Below are 27,789 nucleotides of genomic sequence, written 5' to 3' on the forward strand. Positions count from 1 at the left end.
ACATCAGGACTCCCTTCAACTGTAAGTATTTGAATACTGCGATATCCCCTATCCTCAGGGTCTTCTCAACCTATCCTATTTCTTTAGATTCATCCTTCAAGACCTGGCCTATTCTCTCGAGCCCTGTGTCGATCCAGTCTTGGAACCTTTCGTGGCCAGGTATACGATCATGTATCGGGGGTACCCATATGTGATTTAGCGGTGACGGCCAAGTTGTAACTCCCACCATCTCCTTTTTTACCCTCCACAGCAGGAGATCGTTAATTTAGACCAGGTGTCCAGCTCACTGAAGAGTCTATGCGGTAACAGAGGGTAGCTGCACTCAGGTAGGTTCTCCAGGCCTTTTGGTAATCTCAGCCCTAGATATTTTATGCTGTCCCTCTCCAGCTGTATCCCCAGCCCGCCCATTCTCTATTTTGCTCCTCTGTTTGCTCCTGCAGTGGAAGGAGAGTTGATTTACTGACGTTTACCTTGAAACCTGATACCTTCCCATAGTCTTCCAGCGTCTTAAGTACCCTCTGCTCTGATCCTGTTACAACCAAGAGATATAGCAGTATGTCATTGGCGTACATGCCCACCCTATAGCCGTCTGCCCCCACCCTAATCCCCTTTTATCTGGTCATCTTCACATATTCTTTCTCATATTCTTTCTCCCCAATGGTTCCATTGTGAATGCAAATAATAAGGGCGATAGCGGGCATCCCTGCCTTGTACCTCTACCTAGTTCGAACTCCCTCGACTTTGTCCCATTCACAACCACCCGTGCCTTGGGGCCCGAGTAGATTGCCCCGATCGCGCGACACATTCTGTCCCCACACCTATTTTACGTAACAGTGAAGAGGAAGTCCCACTTAACCCTATCAAACGCCTTTTCTGCATCCAAACGTAATGCCAGGAACCCCCCAACCCCTCCTCCGAGTAACCCTTAATATGTTCCATGAGATCTACTGTTCGATAACAGACCCTGGCATTTACATAATTTAAGTATAGGTTTCTCACTGTCCTGACAAGTGCAATTCAACTCTCACACGCCATAACTCTAGGTCTGATGTCCCCATCCAAACACAGGCCTCAGACAGACGAAGATATGAAGATTCCCGATGGCAAGTGCAACATATAAGACCAACAGCAAAACGGGGCGATTTCTTCGGATGCATGTCTATGTCATCTAGACTGGTATGAAATTCCAGCTTGGGAAGGATCAGAGATTAATTGTACAACAAAGATATTATTTAGGGCCTTGGAGCATAAGTCAACCTTCTGTTAGAGACTTACATTAAACCATACAAACCACTTCCTTCAAGACAGTTCCTTTTCCTGGCATCTGTAGCACAGTTACATAGAGTGATCAGTGACCACAATTCCTCTGCAGGAAGGAGGTTGTAAGAATGATACTAGTCCCCATGCCACTACAATGTGTATCTTGTACTTACTATTCAATATCAACCCTGCACCCCAAATAATGGGACGGTCTTAAGGCATCCAATTGGGAGTTCAAGGAGCTACGATGCTCCAGAGGATCTGCCAAAATATTACTGCACATTGTCTGAACAACCATGGCATCTACTCTGGAACACCTGGCCAAAATATTGTGACTGTAAACGTGTTTGGCAAAGCCTATCTGGCGGTTTCGAATATCACAGAGTGAAACATGACACTAGAACCCTATTGATCCCTTCTCCTTCCTTATCCTTTACTGCATGAGCGTGAATAACATCAGAGCGACAAATGTCTCCTCACTGCTGAGCACTTCAAAATACAATTAATCATTTAGGTCCACACTGGGTTAAACACATCAAACAAGGCTCTCTCTGTGGCTCTTAAGGACTTTAAACAATTAAAATAAAACTCAGCGTACTACTTATAACCACGTTGTGAGGGAATTTCAGCAACAAATGAAGTGTTCATGAATTATGTGGCACGGAGGGGTGCCTTGTGAATTATTAAGCCTAATTGGACCATTGATGCATCTAAAAAATATGTCTGGACTATGTTGTAACCATTAAAGATTCACACATATATTCTGAGGATAGGAATATTACCAGAATGCGAAATGAAGCCTTTCAGGTTTAATGCCACTCCATGCCATATGTGCCCACAATGATTTTGAACCAACACTGTCGGAACAATATTTAAATTAAAAATAGAATGGAACTTTTGAAAAGGGATTTCCCTACATACAAATACTCTGGACTACAGTAAGTACCAGATGCAGTCAGAAAAGTCTTGCATGACTCCATCAGGATCTGAGAACTGGCCAGGTTTTTGGAAGTCACCAGAGCAGTGTAACAAGAAGTGAAGAAAAGATTATTGTGATCTACCAGAGTCCCTACAACACTTCTGAACTAGTAGTTTACTTTCATGGAGGTAATCCATTACTCCCTAATGTAACCAATCAATCAATTTAAATGTTAAAGGTATTTGTACTGCGCACCGTCGCCAATGGAGTTGGTCCCCAGGCGCTCTGGCGGATCTGCAAACAAGAAGGTGGGATAGGTTAGTAGGTAAAGCGGGAGTAGACAGTGAGAGGAGAGGTGTTCTGTTGGCAGCTTCAACTCGGTATACACCGGGTGCTGAGCTTTAGTGGGAGTATCGGTTCGATGTCAGTCCTCGTGTGCTGTTGGTGCGGCTTATGTGTTGTTGCGGTGTTGTGAAGTGCGTGTGAGTTGTTGTGCGAGAGATGGTTGTGTGAGATCTTTGAGTGAGATAAGTCTGCAGAAATGCTGAGTTGTTTTGTTAGTGGGTTATATGAAGTTTAGCATGCTAACATTCAGAACTCTGTCCGAGTGTGGCACTCGCTAATCCTCCCAATGCCATCAGGGTGGGCGAAGGGGTTACGCCTGGCAGAGGTTTAGGTTTGTGTGACACGCTCCCTGTGCTATTCCAACACGCTCTGTAAGTGTTCTAATTCTGATGGAGTAAGTAATGTGGGTTGGGTGTCTATTCTCCTCCTTGGGTGTTGGAGCAGGTGTTGTGGTGTGGTCTCCTCTTACAAACTTAATTCTATCTTAATGTGTCTGCTGGAAGTTTTGGATATGGTACAGCTGGGAGGCAGTGGATGAGTCATTTATGTGCTTTCGTCTCGGTCTGAGTATGTGATCAGTCTATAGTGTCCTCCTTTTGTGGCTATTTCATATAATGTCTTATGGTCTGTCGTGGGGCCCATTCTTTGGGTTCTGTGTATGTCCATTTTTGGGAGTGACTGAGGTCGGTATTTTTATTAATTGTTGTTTAGAGGGGTGGGCATTCTTGTGCGTCACTGTTGTAGTTACGTTGTGAAGAGCCATGATTTGAGGAGTTTCCTGAATGCTAGGTGGTTTGTTGTGTTCCGTATATTCTTAGGTAGGTCATTCCAGGTTTTCGGTGCCTGGTGGGGGAAGGAGGATCCTCCGAGTTTTCTTCTCTTATAAGGTTTAGGGTTATGTAATTTAGGTAGCTCAAGGCTCAAAGCTGCCAGAGGTGCTGGGCTACACCAGAAATACATACCACTGAATTCAGGTAAGGGCTAATTAACTTGACCTCCTGACATATGCAAGTATATAAATATGGCAAATGTATTTACCAGGTACTATTAAAAAGTTGTGGTGGAAAGTTGGGTGGAGAATATTATCTAGTGAAATAAAAATGACCTCATTCATTCAATAGGAATAAAGTACTGAATCGTCATAAAAAACATTGTAAGTACTTATTAAAGACTATGGTGGTTTAAATACATTCAAAGATCTGGACATATTCTGAGCACCATTGATGCAGATGTGAGCCTTCTAAGATCCAACAGGGGGGAAACTCACAATTTATGCTCTGTAAAATTGCTAGATTCCACTACATCAGCTGTGAAACGAAATCGCTCAAATTTCAATCCGATTCGCCCATCTCCGCTGTCCTTCCTGGCCTGTTGATTCGCCTGAAATGTTTGCACTAGTCCAGCACGTCGTGAAATGCAAAATATTTGCTGTCACCTTCCTGTTCCCTTATCCCCTTTATAGCTAAAACCATGAAAACCACACAGAAACCCGCACGTGCATGCCTGCGATATCGTGTACCTCACGGATTTTGCACAATTCTCTCTTGCGCGCACATCAGTCCGTTTTGGTTTCAGCCACGCGGACGCACATTTCATGACTATGTGCTTGCGCTTAGTGCCGCATTTTGGCACCGTGAGACTGAAACGGTTCAACATGCCCAGAAACAATTTGGGGCACCGCAGAATGGTTTGCCCATACCCAATCCTATTTTTTAGGATTCTCCAACGTCCCTGCCCCCCCTTTCTACACAAACACTGGGCTGAGCAAGAGGAGGACTGAGAGTAAAGAGACTAACAATTGTATATCTCATTGGACATAAGGTCAGGCGAAGTCAGGCACTTGACCTTAATCACATACATCTGATATCTATGAACTCCCCCCACACAGATAAAAAGTGGAAACATGGAGCCACACTCTGAGCAAGGTGGAACACAAGAGGAAGCAGATCTTCTGGGGTGAAAGTGAACCCACTGGAGCAGGACGACCGATCGAGGGACTATAGTGAGGGGTAGGGAAACCCTGAAGATCCCTGCAAGGGGTTGTTGCCTCCAGGAAATCGTGAAGGGTACACAGAGAAAGCCAGATGCCAGACAAGAAGAAGCCTGCATTGTGTTTCAAGGACGCTGCAGAGAACAGAAAGGAATGCACACAACTGGTGAGTTAACGAAAGACATGAAAGGACGATTTGTGTCGCAACAGTGTATATCCAAATTGAAGGTTGGGCACGTGCTGATGAGACGTGAAAGAAAGCAAACCTGTACTGAACTTTAAAGTCAGCAGTAACTGTGAAGCCAGTGATAGAGGGTAGCAGAGTGGTTCTGCGAAAGGAAACGGCCCACTTGAAGGTTTCCGCAAAATGTTTTGATGTTAAAGTGACAAAGTGAACAAACTGTGAAATACACAAAGGTCAAGATTAACCCCAACGAAAGGGGCAGTTAAAAGGTGATTGATTTAAGTACTGATTGTGTTATAGAACTACAGAGAACAGGAGATGCTGGGGCAAATGTGAGAAGGGAGAGCTGAAGTGAAAGTCGAAGTGGTCCTGCGGCGGAGGTCCATGGAAAAAGCCTTGCACGTTTGAAAGTCTTCGACATCAGTGAAAGGTCCGAGCCTGACTGAGGGAGACCTAGGTGAAGGTTAGGGGAAGGGCATCCCAATGTGACTAAAGCTTGGGGAAGGGAACCCTGCAAGTGCTGTGATTGCGAGGTCCGAGCCCGACTGAGGGAGACCTCTGTGAACTTCTGTTGAAACTGTCAAGAGGTCCAAGCCCGACAGAGGGAGAACTATGGGAACTTTTATTGAACTGTGAAGGAACTTTTGGTGCACTTAAGTGACTTTAATGTGGAAGGCCAAGCTGACCTCGACCCACGTTTTGAACTGCCTTTTGTTTGATAACCTGAGCTAGAGTGTGTCATCCTGTCTACGGGGGCCACCTTACTCCATGCTGTTCAACGTGGGGAGGAGAGCTGACTCAGCCATCTTGATCCTTTGTGTTATTATAACACTCACATTCCTTTGCATACACATTCCCCATTATACACTCTTTTTTATAAGAGATAGGGCAGGCATTAGCTTGTTGTATTATAGGCCATTTTGATTTTACATAGAATGACTAGGACTATTATTTGATGATAGAGACAACTCCCATCTTATCTATAAGGCAAAATAGCAGTGTTCCCAAACCTCAAGAATGCAATAAAGGTTTTGAAATTTATAGCTCCTGTGTCAGTGTCATACTTGTGAAACCATGCCTCGCTTACAGTGGTCATAGAAAGATCTGCTAAATACTTCACACTCAGTTGCAGCATACTACCATTTACAGGATGCAAAAGTGAAAGTACCTACCTCTATATTTGTAACCACCATCTCTCTAAAAACTGAAGCGATAGTGCAATCTTCTGTCTGACATCTGACTCGAAAGTTACCATAGTCCATTACTTCTGGTGGATCTGGCCAATACTGGTGGCATTTTGTCTGAAAAAGAAGTCACCAAATTATATATGGAAAAGTAATTGCACTATTAGACCATAAAACAAGGGTGATGTTCCCTGGTTTGCAACATGCACTGAGCCCAAGCATATGTAATTCATCTACAACACTTGTTTTGCAGCTTTATATCTTTCTAAGATTTGCATGCTCCTTATTCCCATGTCTACGAAACAGAGATGTATATCTCAGATTCAAGCTCAATCAACTGCCCACCTTAGAGGTAATAGGCATAAGGAGGTCCTTGTCTGAGGCTGAGAAGAGCGGTCGTCTTTGTAAGCACTCAATTTGTTTGGAAACTTTAAAACATCTTATTTTGTACTGTCCAGCCACCACTCTCATTAAGCATAAACACTTTATAAGGCTGAAGGGTTATCATACGGCCAACCTGATGGTAGGGGACAGTATCTCCAAATTGTTATGTTTATATTGAAGATATTAAAGATGTTGCCAATTGAAATTTAATGTAATCTGTCTTGTATTATTTATTGACATTGAATCAACTGGTGGATAATTGATTTTCAATGTCTGATGTTTGTAGAAGTATTATGTATTCAGAATTAATCCGTTTTCTTTTTCTTTTGTATAACTTGTAGTAATGAAATATATGATGTGAAAATGTTTGGATTTTATAAACCAAATCACTAATAAAAGAAAAAAGAAAAAAACATTCTGTGGGCAACATCAGTGATCATTTGTAGCCCAATCATGAAAATAACACATTCCTGAATCCTTTCGATTAGCGTTTTGTCACAAACAAGGAGCCTCAATTGCTACCTGAATGCAAACACAAGTAACTGGCTTAGGACACAAGCACAGGAGAGTGCTGCCTTGAGGTATCCAGGGAAAATGTTGGCAACAAAAGTGTAGTCTGTGAAAGAATTGTGGTGAAAACATCTCTGTAGCGAAAAAGTTGGCAAGCATAAAGTCAAAAAAAGACAGCTAAAAAGTAGCCAAAAATGCAGTGTTGCTAGGGTTTTAGGGGTATGGAGGGTTTTAGTGTGCTTGTGAGTGCCTAATTTAGGGTTAGGGTAAGAATAGGGGTTAAGGTTAGAGTAAAGATTCTGGCTAGAATTGGGGTAAGGGTTAGGGTGGTTGTGGGAGGGCTGCCGATGTGGTCTGGTTAGTGGTCATGGTAGATTACGTGGCAGGTTAAGTGTTATTGTAGAGGTTATGCTAAGGCTAGGGCTAATTGAGTTAGTGTTATAGAAATGGGTAGGAAAGTTGGAGAGGGCTGCTGATGTTGGCGTAGGACATGGGTTACAGTAGCGTAAGCATTAAGATAAGTGTTAGAGTTGAGGTTAGGGTAAGGCTAAGGTTATGATTAGAGCAAGGGTTTGGGTTGCAAGTAAGTACTATGGAATTTGTGGAAAGCTGGTGATGGGATTGGAGTCATTTTCACCACTCTGTCATGGTTTATTTTCTACTTATTTGTTTTTTGAATTGAGACACATACAAAGAAAATGCTTCAGCAAGGCTAAAGGGTTAGTGTTGGGTAAGGGTTCAAGGTAGAATAAGGGTTGTAATTAGAGATAGGGTGATTGTTGGGGTTCTATTAGAGTTGTGGGTCATTGTTAGGATTACAGCCTTGTATTCATGTGTTTAAAAAAATGTTATTGTTCTTATCACTGTATAACAAGGGGGTGCTTACCACCGTTCAAATTTAAACCATTCTTAGAGTATAGAATGTTGTGTTTAAAAGGAACTGTAGTGGTGTTTAGAAGTGATCACCCTATTCCAAACCTGCAAGAACTTGAACATGAACTCGCATTTTATCTAGAAAATAACAAAGCAGATTAAATCATTACAATTCTTTCTGCGCCCTTTTTAATCAGGGAACATGTGTTTATTTACATGTGGTCTAAAAGAAAATCATATACACATCTTAAGGCAAAGCAAACTCATTATGCTGCATTTTACCATGGTGTATGAATCAACAAGATAGTAGACAATGTTAAACACTAGGATTGTCCATTTTTAAAGCAAAACGAAAATTCTGTATTTAGGACTGCGACCAACATTTATATTTTAGTTCGAAGGATATCTCTTATACATGAACCTGTCTGCAGAGGAAGGTTGGTTCCTAGTACATGAACCGTAAGTTTTTACAGCGTAAATCTGTACATTAATATTGCTACTGTAATCTAGTGACAGAGCTACAGTGTTCTTGAATGCAATCAGTATGTATGGCATCAGAATGTATTTCAATTAACCCAAACAGAAAATGCTCACAGAAAGTTAAGTACATTGTGTTCTGTTGGCGCCATTATGTACACGACATTGAGGTCAGGGGAAGAAAAACACATATCACAAAATGTGGCATTATTTAGAAAGTGCACAGTCTGATTTCATGCAATTTGGTTAGACAAGCCAAGTTCTGATGTTTTGTAGTGAAGTCTTTGCACATTAGTGAAGTGATGGCCAATCCTTGGTCAACGTCGGGAAATGAAAAATCCCTGATGTTTAACTGGAGGCAGGCAGGAGCCTGCTGCAGTGACGTTTCGGCCTTAGAAATATCGGCCTTCTTCTGGGCCAAAAGGATGGTGGAGGCCTGGGATATGTCCGGGCTGGGGAGTGGAGGAGGTGGAGGACCAAGCTTGATCTGGACAGTGTAGAAAAGGGATCCAGTCTCGCGATATATGCAGTATCTTGTTATGGCGTAGAGGATAGTAGCTGTTTGTACCCTATGGTTTACCAGCTCAGTTGGAAGCGAGTAGGCATGAGACTTGAGCGAGGAAGGGTCCGTGTGCCTGGAAGAACGGTCATGAAGCCCGTAATGCCTTCATTGTGTAGTGCATCTGCATGGAATCCGTGGATGCAGATACCTCGAGTGCTGCTGTCTGCCGCGAAGGTGCGTCCAGTCTGCAGGAACGCTGGTTCTTATCACTGCCAAGATTTGCACACGTTTCGTCGCTTGTTTTGAATGACATGTTCGAAAACTACTTTTTGCTGACTACTTTTTCACATGATTCCATGTTCCTGTGAAAGTTTTTACATAGAACGCTGCTTCATTCATATCCTACCTCAATCTCCCACAGAAGCCAGACAGGAAATGAGTCAGCCTGTGATCTTACACTAGAACTGCGGTGTGTGCTTAATGCAGCAAATATCACTGATGCGCCCGCATAACAGAAACTACTTAAGGAAAATTAGGTGCGGATGTGTGTAGGAAAGAAGCCGGTGTCCACGGATGTTGCCTCGCGTTGTACACATGCCGAGTTCCCTCTCATCCCATTCCAGGGAGGGGCACAGAAGAAGCGAGCGCATCCCATCCTCGTCGCCAGTGTAGGAAAGAAGCAGGCGGGTAGTAGCTGTAGCTTCTTTATTAACAACCAGCCTCAGCCCAGCAGTATACCTATACTACAGCTTTCCAGAAAGGTTTTAACTGCCTTTCTGGAATGTAGAACATTACAGAGTTAACATAAGAAAACATGACATCACAGCATGGGTGGAATTCTACTGAAAGTAGAATTCCACCCAAGTCATCATTATAACAATGTGCCCATAACATTAGGACACATTTACACAATCCAGTTTTGAGTTATTACACTTAGAATGGCTCACCTTCTGTACACCTATGTACCACTACAGTTTCATTGTAGGAAGGGTTGGTGGGTTGTATATGGTTCTATGGATCATATTCATTGGAAAAAGTGATATTGAAAATAGTAAATAATGACAATTAACTAGGTATTTTGATTGCCTGCTGTCTACAAAGTAGCAGGAATCCAGTTAACGATTCCTGTGCACGCACTAGGGCAACATTGTGCATGAGAAGGGGATCAATTGCCAAACAACATCAGGTAGCCCGAGGGGCTCTAATCTGCAGTCGCAAGTACAGGCAGAACACACCTAGAGTTCCGTATCGAGGTGTTTGGAAGTTGGCAAGGCAACGTTGGCAGCCATTGCACGCAAGTACGTTTCTGTCTCCGACTCAGGAACGTTCAGTGCGGTCACATGACTTTGCAGTCTTAAGCACCTCCCTGTTTGCCCTTCAGTGCTTCTGAATCAGTTTTCTTAGGCTCACGTATTATTCTGACTCTTGTGTCTTCTTGTGTACCGACTTGGAATTTCTTACGGACCGCCTCTTGCCTGATCCTTGCTGATTTGGAAACACTGACATTGAACCTTGGTAACTGACTCGGCCTATTTTCACAGACATTCTTTAGTCCTTCGTTTTGTATTCTTGCCGCCCACTCCTACATGACCCGGAACGTCCACGGAATCCCTGTCCTCTGTGATTTTGTCTTTTTTCTGGCCGCAACCTGCCAGACTAGGACCATCCTACAGACAGCTTCTTTCTTCTTGGAACTTTGTTCTTGTTTTTTGAAGACTCCACATTACTTCTAGTACACAGACTATGAGACTGCCTGCAGTGAACTATATCAAGTAGGCATCCTCATGCCGTCGGGTTAGTTGCTTCCTGGATTCTGGACATATATTTTCCACAGATTATCTATTCCTCGTGATCTCATCTCTCCATTCTGAAAACACCAACAGGACTGCTGCGTGTTAAGCTTCTGTCCTCTGGGACTGTGTTTAGTTTTGGTCTTCAGTGCTCTTACTGTTATTGGCATCTAATTTCAGAATGTCTTGCCGGTGGTTTTGCATGACTGTCTTCTGTTACATTTCCCTGCCCATTCTCGCCTCTACTGTGCTTAAGGCACATGTTAGTCCACTGATATTTGAGGACATAACGTTGTCATCATATTGCTGTCATTTTTAGTGACTCAACTTGTGTTTTTCCTTGCAGCCACCCCAGTCGCGTATTGCATCCGGTCTTCCCATTAATAGACTCCTCTGCATGTAGTTTTTTACATTCAGAGGGGTATATTAGTAGGGAAAATTCTTCTCCTACACGACAGGTCGAACCAGTCGTCTCAGCACTACCATGAGGAAGGAGAGGGATTCTGACACAAAGTAACAAAAAAGATCCTAAGCAGGATTAAAAGTGTTAGAATGAGTTGTCTCATAAGGGTACATTCCATTTCATCACTGCAATTGTATATAAATGAAATATTCCTTACAACTGTACCCTATTGCAAAGAGGTGACATTTTGGAGAATGTGCCAGGGTCTTTTCAAAATATGACAGCCGGGGGTGTCAGGCAACTCACACTAGTGCCAGTCCCTAAACACATTTATGACCCACATACACATTCCAAGAGCAACAAAGGGTTACATTTAACAGTTTAAGATGGTGGAGAAGTGAGGTGTAAGGGGGGAGTGGAAGGATAAGAAAAGGTGGGTGAGTGGGGTGATGTGAGTAAAGCACCAATGGGTGCATGAGGGCAGGGGGACATGGAAAAAGGGGTAGTATGAGCCGTTGGTTAGTAGGATGGACGAGAAGGGGGTGGCGTTTCGGTCGATTCATTGGGAGATAGTGGCTTGGTTGGAAGAGTGGGCTTATGGTTGGGGAGGGGTAAGGTTAGCAGGCAATTGGAGGGGTCAGAATTGGAAAAGATGTAGCAATTGGGGAGTGATGGGTTGGGAAGGCGGGTAAGTGGCGTAATGAAGTGGTAAAGGGGTGGGTTTATGGGGGATGGAGGGGCAAACTGGAGAGAAGCTGTGAGTGGTGGAAATAGGGGGAAAGGTGAGAGTTATGAAGGTTGGCATGGCAATCGGACAGGAATGTTGAGATAAAAGGGTGACAGTAGATTGGTTTAGTCATGTGGGTGGAGGTGTTTGCCAGTGTCAGGGGGAGGGAGGAGTGTATCATTGAGGTTGTGGGCATGCGCACTATACAAGAAGCTCCAAATGAATAAATCAAATTAAAAACTAGAAGCATGTGTAGCTAGCTATCACATTTATTTATTTATTATTTTAACATTTGTGTAAGGCCCAGACCCGTAGGTAACGCAGTATTTGTACAGAGAAGTAAAATCATAAATCTTAACAGGTCATAGAATCAAGAAGTCAGGGCAAAGTACGAGACAATTCATAGTTACAGAGTTAGTCGTACTTGTTGAATAACCATGTTTTCAGTAATGTCTTGAATGCGTAGTACGAGCGCTTGTTTCTTAAATGAGGAGGTAAGGGAATTCCACAGGGCGGAGGCCACGGAACTGAAACACACCACCGAGCTCTGGCAGGTTTGTAGTGAGGGAAGCTAGGGTAAGCTGGTTGGCCGAGAGGAGTAGGCGACAGTGTTATCTTTCTACTATGGCAATCGAACTGACTTGATTATGGGTTGTTGACTGCAACCAAAGATGAATGCCTAAGACTCTTAATACAGCTTAATGCAGTGTAGAGTAATACACAGTGATTAAAGATTGCCTTATTGCCAATATCAGGTAATGCCAAGATTACTTACCAGTAATCTTAATTACTCCCAGTCTTCGTTGTCCCAGTCAGTACAAGCGAGAGCAGCTGGCCCCATTTAGACCCTTCTTTTGCTCTTTATCTCCCAAGCCCATGCCCTACGGCAAGGGCTTGGGACAAGGAAGACTTGGATTAATTAAGATTAGCAGTAGGAAATCTGGGTATGACCACCTCGTTCCATCTTGCTCATCCCAGTCAGTGCAAGTGAGGGTGTAACAAGCACATGACTGAACTACCCAGCACTGCCGCGGGTGATCTGTAAACACACTTTAACAGCCAACGTTAGCATAGTACTTCAGGCAACTGCAAATTGCAAGATTACTGTATAAGAAGAACCCTTGGATATGTCTCAGACAACTAGTACTGACGGTAGAAGGGGACAGCCAAGTAGCCACTCACTTAGGGATACCCCACCCCGCTTAGGGATACCCCTCCCAACTCTGCCCAGGAAGCAGCAACTCCACTAGTGGACCTGCTTTGCAGAATGTGAGGCAACAGCACACCCTGATGCTCATAAGCCACCGAAACACAGTCTCGATCTACTGGCTAATGGTGGCAGCCCTGAACCAAAAGATACCAACAATCTGCACCAGTCTGCCCACATACAGTAGGTGTAGAGTAGGCCCATCTTCATACAATGAAGTAAAAAGCAGCTGGAATGCAATACTGAATCTACCTTTGGCCTAAACGATGGGGGGCAGCTTAAGGACCAAACAGGAAGGGCTAAACACAAGGTAAGGAACCAGACTTGACAATGCCCCTATTTCACCAAGGTTGTGAACAAAGGCCACTGCTAACAGGAATACTAAATTCAAAATGAGCAAACTGAGAGATAACCCTACTGGAAACTTGAATGGGGTTTTAACCAATGCTTCGTAAACTGTGGGAAGATCACAAGAAAGGAGGCATGATCACATGTGAGGCCCTTCTTTCAGTAAGGCCTCAAACAACCTGGAAGCATAAGGCTCCACAGCAGCCATTCTACCTCAGGGTTCCTTGACCATCTTAATTTTTGCTAGTTGGGTATGTAATGAGCAGACTGCCAATTCCAAAGAAAAACAATCCTGCAAATGAAATTCAGAATCGTTAAAAAGGACCGCAGGACAATGTGGCGGGGTGTCCCCGGCCACACAATTTTGAAAACGACACCCAGCGCCGTTCATAAATCGTCAGGGTAGAGACCTTACGGCCGTTTGAGGAATGCCCGCAACTTCAGGAGATATTCTCTTGGGAATCAGCCCTGCCCGTTGAGTTTCCAAGCTGAAAGACTTATATTTCTTAGGGCTATTTGAGCAGGTGTGACTAAAGGGAATACCCACAGGGGACACAAGGCAAGCTGCATCACCGGAGGGGACCATGACCACCTATCCCAATATGGAATGATCAGGACGACTGGAGCCTTTTCACTTTTAAATCTTGCCAAGAACCAAAAGTACCAAGGGAATCAGGGGAAACGGGTAGATAGACGTCCATGGCCATATCAGTGACAGTGCATTCAATCTCCAGGCAGTCCGATCTCTGTCATTGGACCAAAAACGGACTAGGAGGTGGGTGTTGTCAGGTGATGCAATCATGTCGCTCAATGGGTAAACCCACTGGCTGCAAATCTGGAGTAACAACTTGGGCTTCAACACAAACTCTTGGGAGGATGGAAATGACCTACTTCAAAATCTGCTTTGGCATTGTCCATCCCCGGTATATGGGAAGCTGTCTCTCTGCCTAGGAGAAAATCGACCGAGTCAAATCAGCCAGAGACAGAGACAGGCACAGTACAACCATCCCGACGATTGATTTAGCATTTTGCTACAACGTTGCTTGTGTGCACATGTGCTCTTCGGTGCAACAGATGAGATGCAGACCGTTCCAATGTTTGGCCAATGGGAGCCAGCTGCTTCCAATTTGAGGAGTTGGAGGCTTCCAACGCCGACCACTGCAACCTTGCAATGTTTCATGAGCCAGATTCGCTCCCTGTCTGAGAAGGCTGACATCGGTCATTGTGATGGGATCTGGGGGACAGATGAGGCAGCCCTTTGATACTGTCCGTTCCCTCAGCCACCAATGAATTGACTGGGGCAACCGCCTTGGTTATTGGAATCAGAGCCTTGCACTTCCTCTCCTGTGGATTCCAGCGATGTAGAAGAGGGCGAACTAAAGGTTTGAGGTCCAGACAAGCTCACAGCACAGTTGACCCACATGCCGCAAACTCCCCCTGGATATGCAGCCACTGAAGTGTCGTGGAGCTGAGGAATCAATAAGAGCCGTCAGACAACTCTTCATTTTCACTACCCGCCTTGATGGAAAGAACACCATGTTCTCGACAGTGTAAAAAATGACCCCTATGAATTGCACTTGTTGGAATGGTGTCTGTTGTGATTTTTCGTAGTATATCCTGCAACCGTATGCTTCCAGGAGGCTGTATACGATTTTGACATCTGACATTGTCTGGGCTGCTGAGGGGGAGTGGATCAGTCTGCCCACTGATGGACTGGAATTCCTTTTTCATGCAAGAGTGGTGCCAACACGTTTGTAAATATCTTCAGAGTTGTCTTCAGGCTCAATAGCAACATCACAAATTAGTACTGTACTGACACCCACCACAATTTTAGGAACTACTAGTGTCCCTTGAAAAGAGTGATGTGAAAGTATGCGTCTCTTAAAACTATAGTGGCCATAAATTCCCATGGGTGCAGAATATTGCAAATGGAGTCATTGACTCCATCCAAAAGGTGGTATTTTGGACAGAGCAGTTGAGCTCTTTCAGTGTCAGGACAGGACAAAGGTTGCCGAAAGGTTTTGGTACTAGGACTACGATGTACTAGAAATCCCTGTTACATTCTTCGAGGGACTCTTATCACTCCTCCCTGTTCTATCAAACCTTCCACACCCCTGTCAGAGCCACTCGTTTGCCAGGAGTCGAGTGGGTTGGTGTACACCTTAGTCTTTCTGATGGGGCACGGGTGTTGCAGGGTCTGTCTGAGGACAAACAAAAAATCCCAGGAAGTGCTTTTGAAGTGGCTGGAGGTTCTAGCGCCCCAGTCCAGAAGGGGCAGGACTCAGGAGGCATGGAGCAAAAGAGGTTTGTTTTTCCCGAAATAAAAATCCGATAGGGCATTCTGAGATGGAGAGGTTGATCCACCTTGACAGGGTCTGTTTAGTCACAACCTTTCAAGCACGGGCACCAGCATAACCAAGGAAAGACTGATCTTTCCTGGCCTCCCTCGTCTGAGAGACGTAGTAAATGAGGGCCCACAGTTGGTCCAGTCGATTCAACTGTTGCTCTGCTTTGGATGGATGAGAAGGAAGAAAAATGGCATGAAGTTGGATCCCTTGAGAGACATGGAAATCAGAGACTACCTACGGGCAGAAGGATGGCCTCAAAGTCACCTTTTCTTTGCAGAAAACCAAATATAGAGGTTTAACTGATAACACCTGGAGCTCACTTGCCCATCTAGCAGTAGTGATGGTGACCAGGAAAATCACCTTATGGGTGAGTAACAAAGAACAAAAATGGAGGGGCTCAAACAGAGCACCCATAAGAAACATTAAGACTAAATTTAAGTCACAAGCCGGAGCAAACTAGTGTGGGGGAAACCGATTACAAAATTCCCACAAAAACTGCAGGACTGTAGGAATGATGAAAGAACATTTAAATAAAAAAAAATGTGTTACTCCCGGGTTCTCTTGAAAATCAAAGTGGCAGCAAGATACCACTACACAGTGCAATCTGCAGGCCCGTGTGGATCAAAGAAAGCAGAAAATACAGAAATGAGGATGAGGTACAGGTAAAAGGATCTAGATCCCTCTCCTGGCACCAAGGTGAACATTTACACCATCTGCAGGCATAAGTGGATTTGGTGGTGTGCCTCCTAGCAGAGAGGGGAACGTCCAGGATGTCCTCTGACACATCCCACAGGACTCCTCCTCAACCTTTCAGCATTCTGGCATGAATGTTCAGGGTTGCAAGGTTTCAATGGAGGACTCCTTCTTCCAATTGGGAGAGAAGCTCCGTTCTCAGTGGAAAGCGCCAGGGATGGCTGATGGACTTATTCATCAAATCCAGGTACCATTTTCTCCAGGCCCAGTCCAGAGCGTTCAATATTGTAGTAGCCCTGGAGAGGTGTAGTCTCCTGAGAAACAAATGAATGACTGGGGTCAGCAGCAAAGCACTGAATAGTTTTAAATCCCACTTATTTTATTTTATGTTTTTTTATTACATGCCGAAAACCATGCTGACATCAGGGCGTGGATCACACAAAACATAACAAAAGAACAGATGACTTAACCGTCTGTGCATCCCTGAGAGCTCCCCCGTCTCAGAAATTCCCTGGAGCAGAACCATCTGCACTTCCTGTAATATCGGAAGCGAAGAAGACCACCTGAGGAATCCCCCACCAGGAGAATCTCTCTTTGTAACAATGCTCCCACTCACAGGAAGCCAGCAGTCTGTCCGCCTAAGGCATCCACGGTGACATTCTCTGTGACCCCAGATGAGCTACCATCAGAGCTATGTTCTCCAGTGCCCAGAACCACAGTTGCATAGCTACTCTACAAAGAGGCAAGGATCCCACGCTATACAGTTTGTTGAGGTAGTGCATGGCTACTGTGTTGTCCGTCGGGACCAGAACACTATTGCCCTGTATCGAAAGAAGGAAGGTGACCAGGCCCAGACCCAGCTGGAACCCTCCCAATTTTAGATAATTGTGTTCTCAGAATTCTGACAGAGACCTCAAATCACATCCTTAACTAGCGTTAGTTGGGGCCAGGGTTGTTGAAACAATACCCCCTTCAGTAGTGTGTCTCTCTGGAACCACCACTCTAGGTCGCTGGACACCTTCATCAAGACGTGAAAATGGTCTGAAGTATGTCCCTGAAACTGAGACCACTGACAACTGTAGCCATTCTTGCAACCTTTTGCACAGACAGGCCACCAGCACTACAAGAATGCAGGAGGCCATAAGACCCAGCAAGTGCAGGAAGGCCGAGGCTGGAAGCCTCTACTGTGATAGGATATTGACCGCATTAGAGACCTTTGCCAGATGATCCTCAGGTGGGAAGGCCCTGCTCAGGTGAGTGTCCAAGACCACTCTGATAAAACAGAGAGGGACTGGGATGGCGAGACCTGAGACCTCTTGAAGTACATAGAGAAACCCAAGCTGTGCAACAGGCTGCACGTTTGGTACAAGTGTGCAGACGTCTGGTCTAGGGAGCGAGTTTGGACGAGCCAGCCATTCAGATAGGGAAAGACATGAATCACTTCCTTTTTTAGGTGAGCTGCAACCCCTGCCAGCAGCTTCATAAAGACCTGAGTGCTGAAGACCGACTGAATGGCAGGACCTTGAACTGGTAGTGGCAATGTCCCACTGCACATCTCAGGTACTTTGTGTGCTTTCGGTGGATGGGCACATGGAAGTAGGCACCTTGTAGATATAGTAAGACTAGCAAGTCCTTCAGTTGGCATGCTGGAAGGATCAGACCCAGGGTAACCATCATGGACTTGTCCTTCACAGGTGCAGGTTCAAGAGCCGGAGACCTAGTATGGGACATTAGCCCCATCCTCCTCCTGCATCTGAAAATAGGGTTAGGGCCAACTCTTGCCTCGTTCCGAGTGGGACAAAGGATATATGACATTCTTTGCCAGAAGCCGACAAAACTCGACAAGCCTCTTCTTGGAGCACCTCTACTCCAATCCTTTAGTTGGACGGTACTGCATTCATTTGCCAGAGGGAGCTTGCCTTCTGCCCCTATGGGGGTAGAAGCGGAAGGGTCAAACATCCTCCCTGGTCTTGGGGACCATGGGCTGTTGCTGCTGAACCTCTTAGCCAAGAGATGTAGCAGTCGTCTTGCAGGACTGAATTGTCTGGAGTGATTCAACATATTTAGCCCCAAATAAACTGTTGCCATCAAACAGAGAAGTTTAGCTTGGACATCTGGGGCAAAACCTGAGGTCCACAACCATGAGTACCTCCTCAACACAGTTCCTGTGGCCATCGTATGAACTACACAGGTCGGCCATATCCAGGCCTGACTGTAATATTTGTGGGGACACCTCCTTGCCATTCTTGACTAGGGCTTCAAATACCTTTCTCAAATCTCCTGCAGGGAGGCGCTATGCAGCCCATGAGAAAGCAAACCAAAGACCAAAGGAGAATTTGCCAAAGCACAGGAGACATTAATGACCTTCATGCCCAGGTTGCCTGTGCCAAAAAGCTTCCTTTCCAGGCTTCGAGTCTCTTACTTTTGCTGTCTGGAGGAAATGAAAGGAATGAGGTTGTGTTCAGGTTCGCAATGGCAGCCTGGACAACTAGGCTCTCAGGGGAGGCATCTGAAGACAGGACGGGTCTGAAGGAGCCACCCTGTGTTTCTTCACCACATTCTATCCACAGTCAGCACATAAGCTGTTTCAGATAATTCTAGGAACCAGGTCCTTGACTGCCAGGTAAAATGGCAGAAGGGTCTCCCTCTGCACACCTTCAAAAATATCCATCAGTTAAAATTACACCATAGATCTTGAAGGGGGTGAAAACCCAGGAGGGCAGCCACATTAGCCATCAGGCATTGAAAAGAAGCCTGAGGGTTTCCAGGGATAAGTGTAGAGAACATGTCAAACTCTGGGGAAGTATTCCACTTGCCTCTTGCAAGTCCGCAGCAAGATTCAGCAAGTCCCTCTACTCCCTATATAATTCCTCAGAGAAGGCCCTGACTTCTCTGGGGTATAAGGGTCTGAACCTGAAAGGGAAAGCATCACACTACTCCTAACGACTGTCTTCCATATGAGACAAACGCGCCCCTAGGGAGTGAGGTGTACTCCGGAGGAATCTCGCCACCTTCAGGCGTCTAAACGATGTTCATCTCCTCGCTGATCTCGGCCTGTTTAAATGCATTCCAAGGATCCCAATGAATGAGAAGATTTTTCTTGGTAGGTGAAAGAGGATGTAACACAACTTTCTGTGTAGATCACAAACCCACTGCACTACAAAACATTAAACACTCACCAAAACACTCTACACTCTATTCTTTTCAAATGAATAACAGTCCCCTCTAATCACAAGCATTATGTGAAATCTCTGTACTTGAAACTTCTTCTCAAACTTGTCAGCACTACAGCGTGCCAATTCAAAGCATCTATATTTCATCATAACTCATAATATGACAAAGTAATAATATTTAAATCTCGATATTCAAATACTAGGGGAGTGTGTATCAATTAAAAAGGTACACACCTTGTTATTTTTCAATGCCTCCTCGTGCAGTATGTAACTGGTCAACCAACCCAGTGTTCGCATTCAGGACCGAAAACACAATATGGTTCATCTCCAGAAGCGTAGCTCTAAACATGTTCCATTTATCTATATAGAGAGGACCAAAGATCTAGAATCAGTTATACGATTCCATTCCAGATCATCTCGAAGTGAAATTCAAAGTAACTTGTTATAGAGAATATGCTATCCCAAATACTACATTGAAAAGGACAAATTGGTCATCCTAAAGTCCTCTGAATGAACGCAGAATATTTACAATATTCATATGGTATCCCATAGACGTTCAGTGTCATGTGAATAAAGTGCATATAATGTAATTAATTCAAGACGCACAATGTGATGATACAAAGGTAATTCGTTGGAAACAGCCATTAACATATTGTGAGGGTGGAGGGGTCAGTATGGACACGGCGCGCTAGCCGGGGAATTGGAGGACCCAAGCCCATGGTAGCATGGCTCAGCTGCCGCAACTCTGGAGCATAGTCCTCCGGGTTCAGCTATGAGGGGACAAGAGCCACACTCACTGCGCCCACCCCCGAACGGCTGGGGAAGGACCGCCCTCATAGTCTGATGGGGTCCGGCAGCTTGTAAGGAAAAACAGTGCCCCCTATGCGGCCCGCCGGACCGACATCAGAAGGAGGGCAGTTCTTCAGGTTACAATCCCGCCATGGCCCTTACGCCCCAAACACTCACCTGCACAGCTGACAGGCATGGCCTCCATGGCCGCCGCAGCTCCATGGGAGAGACGCCCACGCAGGGGGCGGAAACAGAGGCACGTCTGGTGGGGGAGGGAGGAGGCTCACGGCAGCCCGCAGCGCTCCGACAGCAGTGCTTGGAGGGTGAAAGTGCAGCAAAGGCGTCATGAAGTGAACGCCCACCAGAGTGGAAGGGGAGATTGCGGCCATAGAACGGATGCAGCTGGGGAGGGGGTGGAGACAGCAGCTCCTCTTATAAGGATAGGGTCCTCAAGTAAGCAGCCTATAGGAAGGGGGGAGGCAAGTGCTGTTTCTGATTGGTGGGGACCCAATGCCAACAACTGGGATAAAAGGAGTAACACAGACTCTCCTTTGTTTGTTATTTACAGACGACTGGAGAGGAGAGACGAAGTGACTGGTGGGCCTACCTGGGCTCGAATGAGTAGGAGGAAACTCAAGAGGAGCAACCGGAACCCAAGACTTTGAGGGCAGTGAAGCAACTGCATCCAAGGATCAATAGTGACAAAGGCACTGAGGGAGTCTCTGAACATTAAGAAAATAAAGTATTGTTTGAGCATCAATACCGCCTCCTGTCCTGATTTCTACACATATGCAAAAGATTGAATAGACCACCTCCAATGTAAATAGTCCCATGCACTCCTCTTCCCATAATATGGTTACTGGAACAGGTAATTGAATAGAAGAGGGATCAAAATAAATGCACCTCAAGAACGCAAATGAAAAATTCTCTAATTTCTATTCTCCAGGAAACAAAATTCACTTCACATTTTTGAGACACAAATAATTGTGCAAACATACAGATTCTGCCACAATTGAACCAAACCATGCTTTAAAATGAAAACTGATAACACTCTCAAAGCAGACATCAACTCGTTAGAGCATAAGGTGGTCTTCTTCAGTTAGGCATTTAAATGGCAAATTTGGTTCTACTGGACAAAGTTTAAAATGAGCATGCATTATGTGTCATATAAAAATAATCAACTGTACTATAAGAAAGTGAAAGCATTTTCCCATGTCTTACCTTTCTCTTGGTTGTGTTAAATAGGATGGTGCAGAAAAGAAGCTCTCACCAGAGAAGTGTCTGGTTTAAAAAAGATTCTTAGAAATTGCATTATTGTTTCACCGTTTGCTTTTGAAGCCAGAATGAGGTTAATACCGTGGTGAATCGCAGTGCTGCGATCGCCACAAGAAACTTACCCAGGACTAGCTGACGGTGGCAGCGGCACTGCCCGCTAGAGCAGGCCTTGTGACAGAAGTGGCGCAGCTCCCGAACAAGCTGAGAACAAATGGGATTCCACCCCTGAGCATGCATGCGCTGGAACACCGGCAGCAACAACGGCAGCGTCCTCCGCTCTGAGGGATGGACGTGTATGAAAGAAGACTGCAAAGAAATACTACAGGATCTCAGAGAAAAGGCCCTTTTCCTTCAACAGCGCCAAGAGAAGTCCCAGATGTTGGGAACTTCAAAGAGCCTATGGAAGAACGTGGGTTCAAACCCCCATAGAGAAACTTGTGGAAATGTAAGAGGTATTTAAATTAATAAAATAAAAAACTGAGCCTCAAGGTTCGGCCAAATAATTTTTAAAATGAGCCCAGGATAAAACAAGAATCTAAAAAGCAAATATAGTGAATCTACAATTGAAGTAATAGAAGCCCAACTGGCCAACAGAAAAAGAGCCTATGCACAGGAAGATCAGAGTGGAAATACTCTACCAGCCAATCCTGCAAAACCGGGCTTTCCACCAATCAGCAGTCAACAGGACGAGGAGGAGTCTGCCTAGAAAAGCAGAGACAACTTATTCTGAACTTGTCTCAGCCAGGGACAGGTTCCCTGCACTTACCTCCACGTGCTGCTGCATGAAGAGGAGATCAATAAGGAGTTGTTGCCTGGGTAAATGAGCCTGGACTACCCTGACAGTGCCTACATGGAAGCTGCCTTTAGGAAACCGATGGCCCAGAGAGAAGAAGGCGAGTTCCCCTGCAGCACATCCAGTGTTGTAAATGGGCCGGTCCTACCCAACCCTCAGTACTGGCTGTTTTGAGCATTTCAGTACCTGCTCGTCTCGAACGCCAGAAAGAGTACCGGTAATCAACTATGTTGCGAGGTGAAAATTAAAGCTTTTAATTTTACTTTATTGCAACTTGAAGGACCACGCTTCTGCAGCCTTTGCTGGGTAAAGCAGCGCCCTCTTCCTCCTCCTCTCTCCACCACACGCAGTTCCCATATTGTCTCCTTCAGAGCCTATCCTGCAGAGTAAAAGGAGAGACAAAATTATAAGTAACTCACCGAGGTGACTAACGTACTCCTAGTCCATATTCCCCTTTCCTCCATTCTGTATGGGCGTCCTTCGCTAGGGACAGGAGATGAAACCTTTTTCACCAGAAAACGTCTTACACTTTAAATTTAGGGCTCCCATGACTCAGCCCACTGGCGCCACTCCTCACCACTCCTCAGTCCCTCTTGATGCATGGACAATATTAACATTATCTAATGACACCAGTTTTATTAGGGGGGAGGACGGTGGGACGTATGGAGGAAAGCGGACTATGGACTATGAGTATGTTAGTCACTACAGGGAGTAACGTATAATTACTCCTACGTCTCGTCCTCTTTCCTCCATAATGTATGGGTGATTACAACTAAATGTAGCCCCAGGGTGGAGAGTTGCCACTCAAGAAAACAATTTCTTTCAAACTGCCTGGCCAAATGCTGCGTCCAACCTGGTGCTCGCATCCAAGAGGGAGTAGCCCACGTAGCGGCTTTGCTGGTAGTCTGCCAACCGACGTGTCTTTAGAAAGCCAATGCCCTAGCCTTGGCTCTGATGGCGTGGGCGTGCATGTTTTCTGGCAAAGGCTTGTGCCGCCCCTCATATGCCTCCTTGATAGCCATAACCATCCATCTTGCTATGGCAGCCTTGTAGGCCTGACAGCCTGGTTTTGTTCCCCCAAAGGTGATTAAGATGGCGTCCAATTTACGGAAGCTCTTGGTTCTGTCCAGGTAAGGTCTTAGTGCACGCCTGACCTCCATACAGTGTAGTACCTTCCGAGTCTCCTCTTTAGGGTCCGTGAAGAATGTCGGTAATACTATCTCCTCATTTAGATGAAAAGGAGAAGACTTTAGGAAGTAATGTGGGGCGCGTTCTAAGCACCACCTTGTCCTTGTGGAATGTAGTATATGGCTGAAGCCACCAGGGCCTGGATTTCACTGATTCGGCGTGCCGAGGTCCGGCCCACTAGTAGGGCTGTTTTGATGGTAACTAGCCTGATGCCCGTGGATGCCATGGGTTCAAATGTTTTATGCGCCAGGGCGCCCAACACGACACTGAGGTCCCAGACCGGGTGAGGCCTTTTGATCGGTGGATACAATCTAGTCAAGACCCGTCAAGTGCCTCTTAACCACCAGATTCAAGGATGAAAAGACCTCCTCGCCCGAGTTCTTGTAGGCCTCAATGGCCGCCAGATATGTGCGGCATGTGTCTACCTGCACCCCTGAATGGGCGATGTGCGCTGAGAAGGATAGGTGGTCATCCAACAAGCAAGTCAATGGATCAATTTCCTTTGATTCTGCCCAGTGGCAGAACCTCGTCCACTTGTTTTTGTACTGGCTCCTGGTAGAGTTGCTCCTAGCCCCCTGTACGGTAGCCATGTTAGCCTGGGACAGGTGGAGATGCTTCAGGGTAACCTGTTCAGGAACCATGCTGCAAGGGCTAACTTCTGCAAAGCAGGGTGAACCACTGTCCCCCCTTGGTGGGAGAGTAAGTGGGCTGGAGTACGGGGGGCTGATCCGACAGAGAGCAAGCCAGATAGCCATCATTTTGAGCCAGCTGATGTGCTCCAGCTGTTCCTGATGAGACCATACTCCATGGACACTGGGTAATGGTGACCTGAGGTGCAGGCTGCCGGAAGGGTCTGCCTATGAGCAGGATGGTGTCTGTGGCCCACCAAACTATATGCTGTGGTATGCTGACCTGCTCTGTTGGTAATCACCTTCCTGATACCAGGAGGCTGAGAAGTGCAGCTGCAGCCTCCTTATTTTGAGCCTTGTATGTGGCACCGCGAGGAGACATGCCACCATGACTCCCAACAGATGTTGGTACCACTACGCCAAGGTCATTGCTCTGCTAAGAAAATGCCCAGTGGCCCTCTTGTTAGCTGTGACCTTGTCCGCTGAGAGGAAGATCCTCTCAGTCCTTGTGTCCCATATCAGACCTAGGAAGGTCAAACTCTGCGGGGCAGTAATTGTGACTTTTTGATATTGATAGAAAATCCCAGGTCATATAGTTTTGTCTATGAGGGCAGAGGCTGTGTGCTTTACTGCCTCCGGAGATCTTGCCCTCACTAGCAACTCGTCTAGGTAGGGATACATGTGGTGGCCCTGTGCCCAGAGTAGAGTTCCTTAAACTATTCCAAAGAGTCATCAGACTTCTGACCAAAAAGGAACTCTCCCTCGAAAGGCATGTCCAGTAGCCTATTCTGGACGTTTGGAGAGAATCCAGAAGTCCTGAGATATACTTGTCTCCTCAAGACTAATGCAGTCGGCCACGTCCAGGCCCGTTTGCAACGACTGCTTGGCAACCTCCTTCCCATCTTCCACCAGCTATGAAAACCTATCCAGCATTTCACATATGGGAATGTATTGAGCCACCTTCTCCACAGCTTTCCACAAGCCAAATGCGTATTTCCCCAAAAACGAAAGCTACATTGGTGGCTTTTATGGCCATGCTTCCCGAGGTAAACACCTTCTTGGCCATAGTGTCCAGCCATTTACCTTCTCTGTTCGGGGGCAGTTTAGAAGTGGAGGCGCAGGCCTGGTGGGGATTGTGGCTGCCTGCACAACAAGCCCTTCCGGAGAAGGGTGAGAAGCCAGAAATGAGGGGTCTCCTCTCGCGGGCCTGGACTTCCCCTTAAAGGTTAAGATGACCGGGGGAATGGAGCAGTGATGATGCCACAAGGAAGCTAGGGGATCTGCAATTGCCGGATTAAGTGGCATGTTACATTCTGTCACAGGACCCTCATCCAATATGTCCGTCAGTTCGTAGCCCTGAGTAGGCACTGATGTGGTCTTCAGGGTGTCTACCACCCTTTCCACTACGGCCCTGAAGTTAGCATGGGCGTGAGTGTAGGACTGACCTCGCTCTCGAGAAGGACCGTGCGTAGATGGCTTCTGCGCCTGTTTCAGCTTTGTGCCCAAAGGCTGCTGCTATGCCGATGGGGCAGACAATGTGGCGTGCGTGGGGTATGGAGTGCAGAGCGCCGCTTTCGCCGCCAAGGCCTGCTGTTCAGGGGGCGCACCCGCATGCGCAGCAGCCTGCGTCTTAAATATAGCCAGCATTTGGCTCTTGAAATCTTCCCATTCCTCTCGAGTGGTCCTCCCAGCTGAGGGCTTACTTTTCTCCAACGACTAGCCAGACTCATGTTGATGACGATGGTGCCTCTTTCTTATGAGATGAAGACAAGTAAGAGTGGCTTGAGTGTGACTGCTTTTTGGCCTTCCACCGATGCTTTTCATTTTTGGGGGTGGGCCTTTCAGTCTGCACCTCGGAGGACCAGACAATCGACTGCACCGGGGATTCCAGAGAAAGTCGGCTGTAGGCGAATTTGGCGGCCCGCTCGCGTATGGACTTCGAGTACATCTTGGAGAACGCCGCACATTTGTCTGTGATTTCTGGGTAGGGATTACGCTGTGTCGTAATCCCTACCCAGACATCGCAGACAAATGTCAAGCGGGTCGGTCATCGACATTTTGAAATGGCAGTCGGTGCACCTTTTAAAGCCCGAAATCTCGGGAGCGGACATGTGGCAGGCCAGGTTTTTACAAAAAAATTGAGATTTAGTCAAAACGCAGAGTTGAAGGCTCTGTGTCGTGTTCCTCACAGCAGCATGCAGAAAAAAGGAACTAATGTATAGGGAATAGTGACATGGTATACAAGACATAAAATAAGCAGTGTTGCATAGCAATTTGCTATGCAATTCTGTTGGTTTGCTAATCAAATGATCACTTGTGTAGCAAAGCTAGCTATTTAAGCTGCCCTCTTCAATGAAAGCACAGCTTGCCCTGCATTCCTCTCTTGCCCTTCGGTGCTCTCTTCACCATCTTTTCACTTCAAGTGCTAATGGAGAGAAAGTGCAGCATTAATCATCTCCTCCACTCTTAAGTGCCAAAGGCATGTATGGGAATACTACGCAAGAAATGCCCATCCAGAGGTAATCAGGATGATATTTGCATTAAGCTTTCTATAGCCTGTTGGCAAAGACCAGTAAGTGTCAACTGTATATTTTTTAAAAGACAGTCATATGTAAGTTGTTCAATAATGCATCATTACAGTATTGGTATTATAAAACAGTGCATCATTTCCATGCTTTAAAGTGAAGTTCAGGATAGTGTATCTAAATGTTATAGTGTGATGTAAAATGTACATGATCACATGATCAAATGCTTTTGATGGCAAACCTAGTTCTGTAACCTGCAGGTTGCATACATATTGCAACTGGTGCTCAACCCATGAGCTGATCCCATAATCCTTGACATTCTATATTATAACCCTGTTGCTTTATACCAGGTACCCTGAAAGTGAGATTACCACAAACTACAATATTCCACCTGGTTTGCCAAGTTTTCTGCCTGCTAGGCCATCAACTCTGCTTAGTCTCCTTCTTTCCTCTTACATAATGAATACATAAAGCAAACTAGATGCTTATGCAAAGTAGTGATCAATAGTTCCATTCAGTCTGCACATCTACCGATCTCACAATACCAAACACTGTAGTTAGCCTCCAGAGCTCAATTTTGCTTAATGATTATGATTGTATTATATATTACCACCTGCAGGTGTTTCCAAAGCATTTTTATCATATCTATTTGTGTCCATTCATGCAGCTAACCTCCTTTTACATAACCTCATCTAGGGCTTGAAGTCTTTTCGCCCACTCTCATAGTCAAGTAGGTTTTATGAAGGGCGTTGCAACAGATGTTTGAAACTTTAATTTAACATCAACTAAAAAGTAAATGTCAAATAAAGGTTTCACTGTGCATTACTGGCCTCTGGGTGGCAGCAGTGTACCAAACACAAAGCAGGTTTATAGTGACATGCACCATTTTACAGAAATCGAATTTAAATTTGTTGTCCTCCGTTGTTAGGGGTCGATTGCATTTTTCTTATGTTAAATAGGTAAACTAAGTTACCCGACCTGCAGGTCTGGCTGAATAAAAATGTGCGTGGCCTGACTCCTCAATGTCTTATTTCAGTGGTGCGCAAAACTGCTGTATTGTTGCTCATTTCAGGTCTTAGGTACAAGTAACTTCTTCACAATATTAGTACAAAATTGCTAATGAAATGGGTCGGTTTGCTAATCAAAATACATTTAATTAGCAAACTCTGCTAAAAAACGTTGAAAACTAATGTATGTCTTGGTATATATTAGACGGTGATGTCATGTCCGGAGCCGACAATCTAGCACCGAGCAAGACGGATCAACAGCAGGG

General features: G+C 45.6%; 1 protein-coding gene across 8 annotated transcripts in view; it reads right to left on the minus strand.

The window, feature by feature from the left end:
* The window catches only part of PTPN3 (protein tyrosine phosphatase non-receptor type 3), a 2,254,194-nt gene that overhangs the window by 242,653 nt on the left and 1,983,752 nt on the right, over positions 1 to 27,789 (minus strand). For all 8 annotated transcript variants that reach the window (XM_069620560.1, XM_069620561.1, XM_069620557.1 and 5 more), the window contains one exon: positions 5,871 to 5,999. In XM_069620560.1, the coding sequence (XP_069476661.1) occupies positions 5,871 to 5,999 (129 nt within the window). The remainder of the gene's footprint in view (positions 1 to 5,870; positions 6,000 to 27,789) is intronic.

This window comes from Ambystoma mexicanum, chromosome 5q (assembly GCF_040938575.1).
Source record: "Ambystoma mexicanum isolate Mex_15411 chromosome 5q, UKY_AmexF1_1, whole genome shotgun sequence".
Taxonomy (NCBI): Eukaryota; Metazoa; Chordata; class Amphibia; order Caudata; family Ambystomatidae; genus Ambystoma; species Ambystoma mexicanum.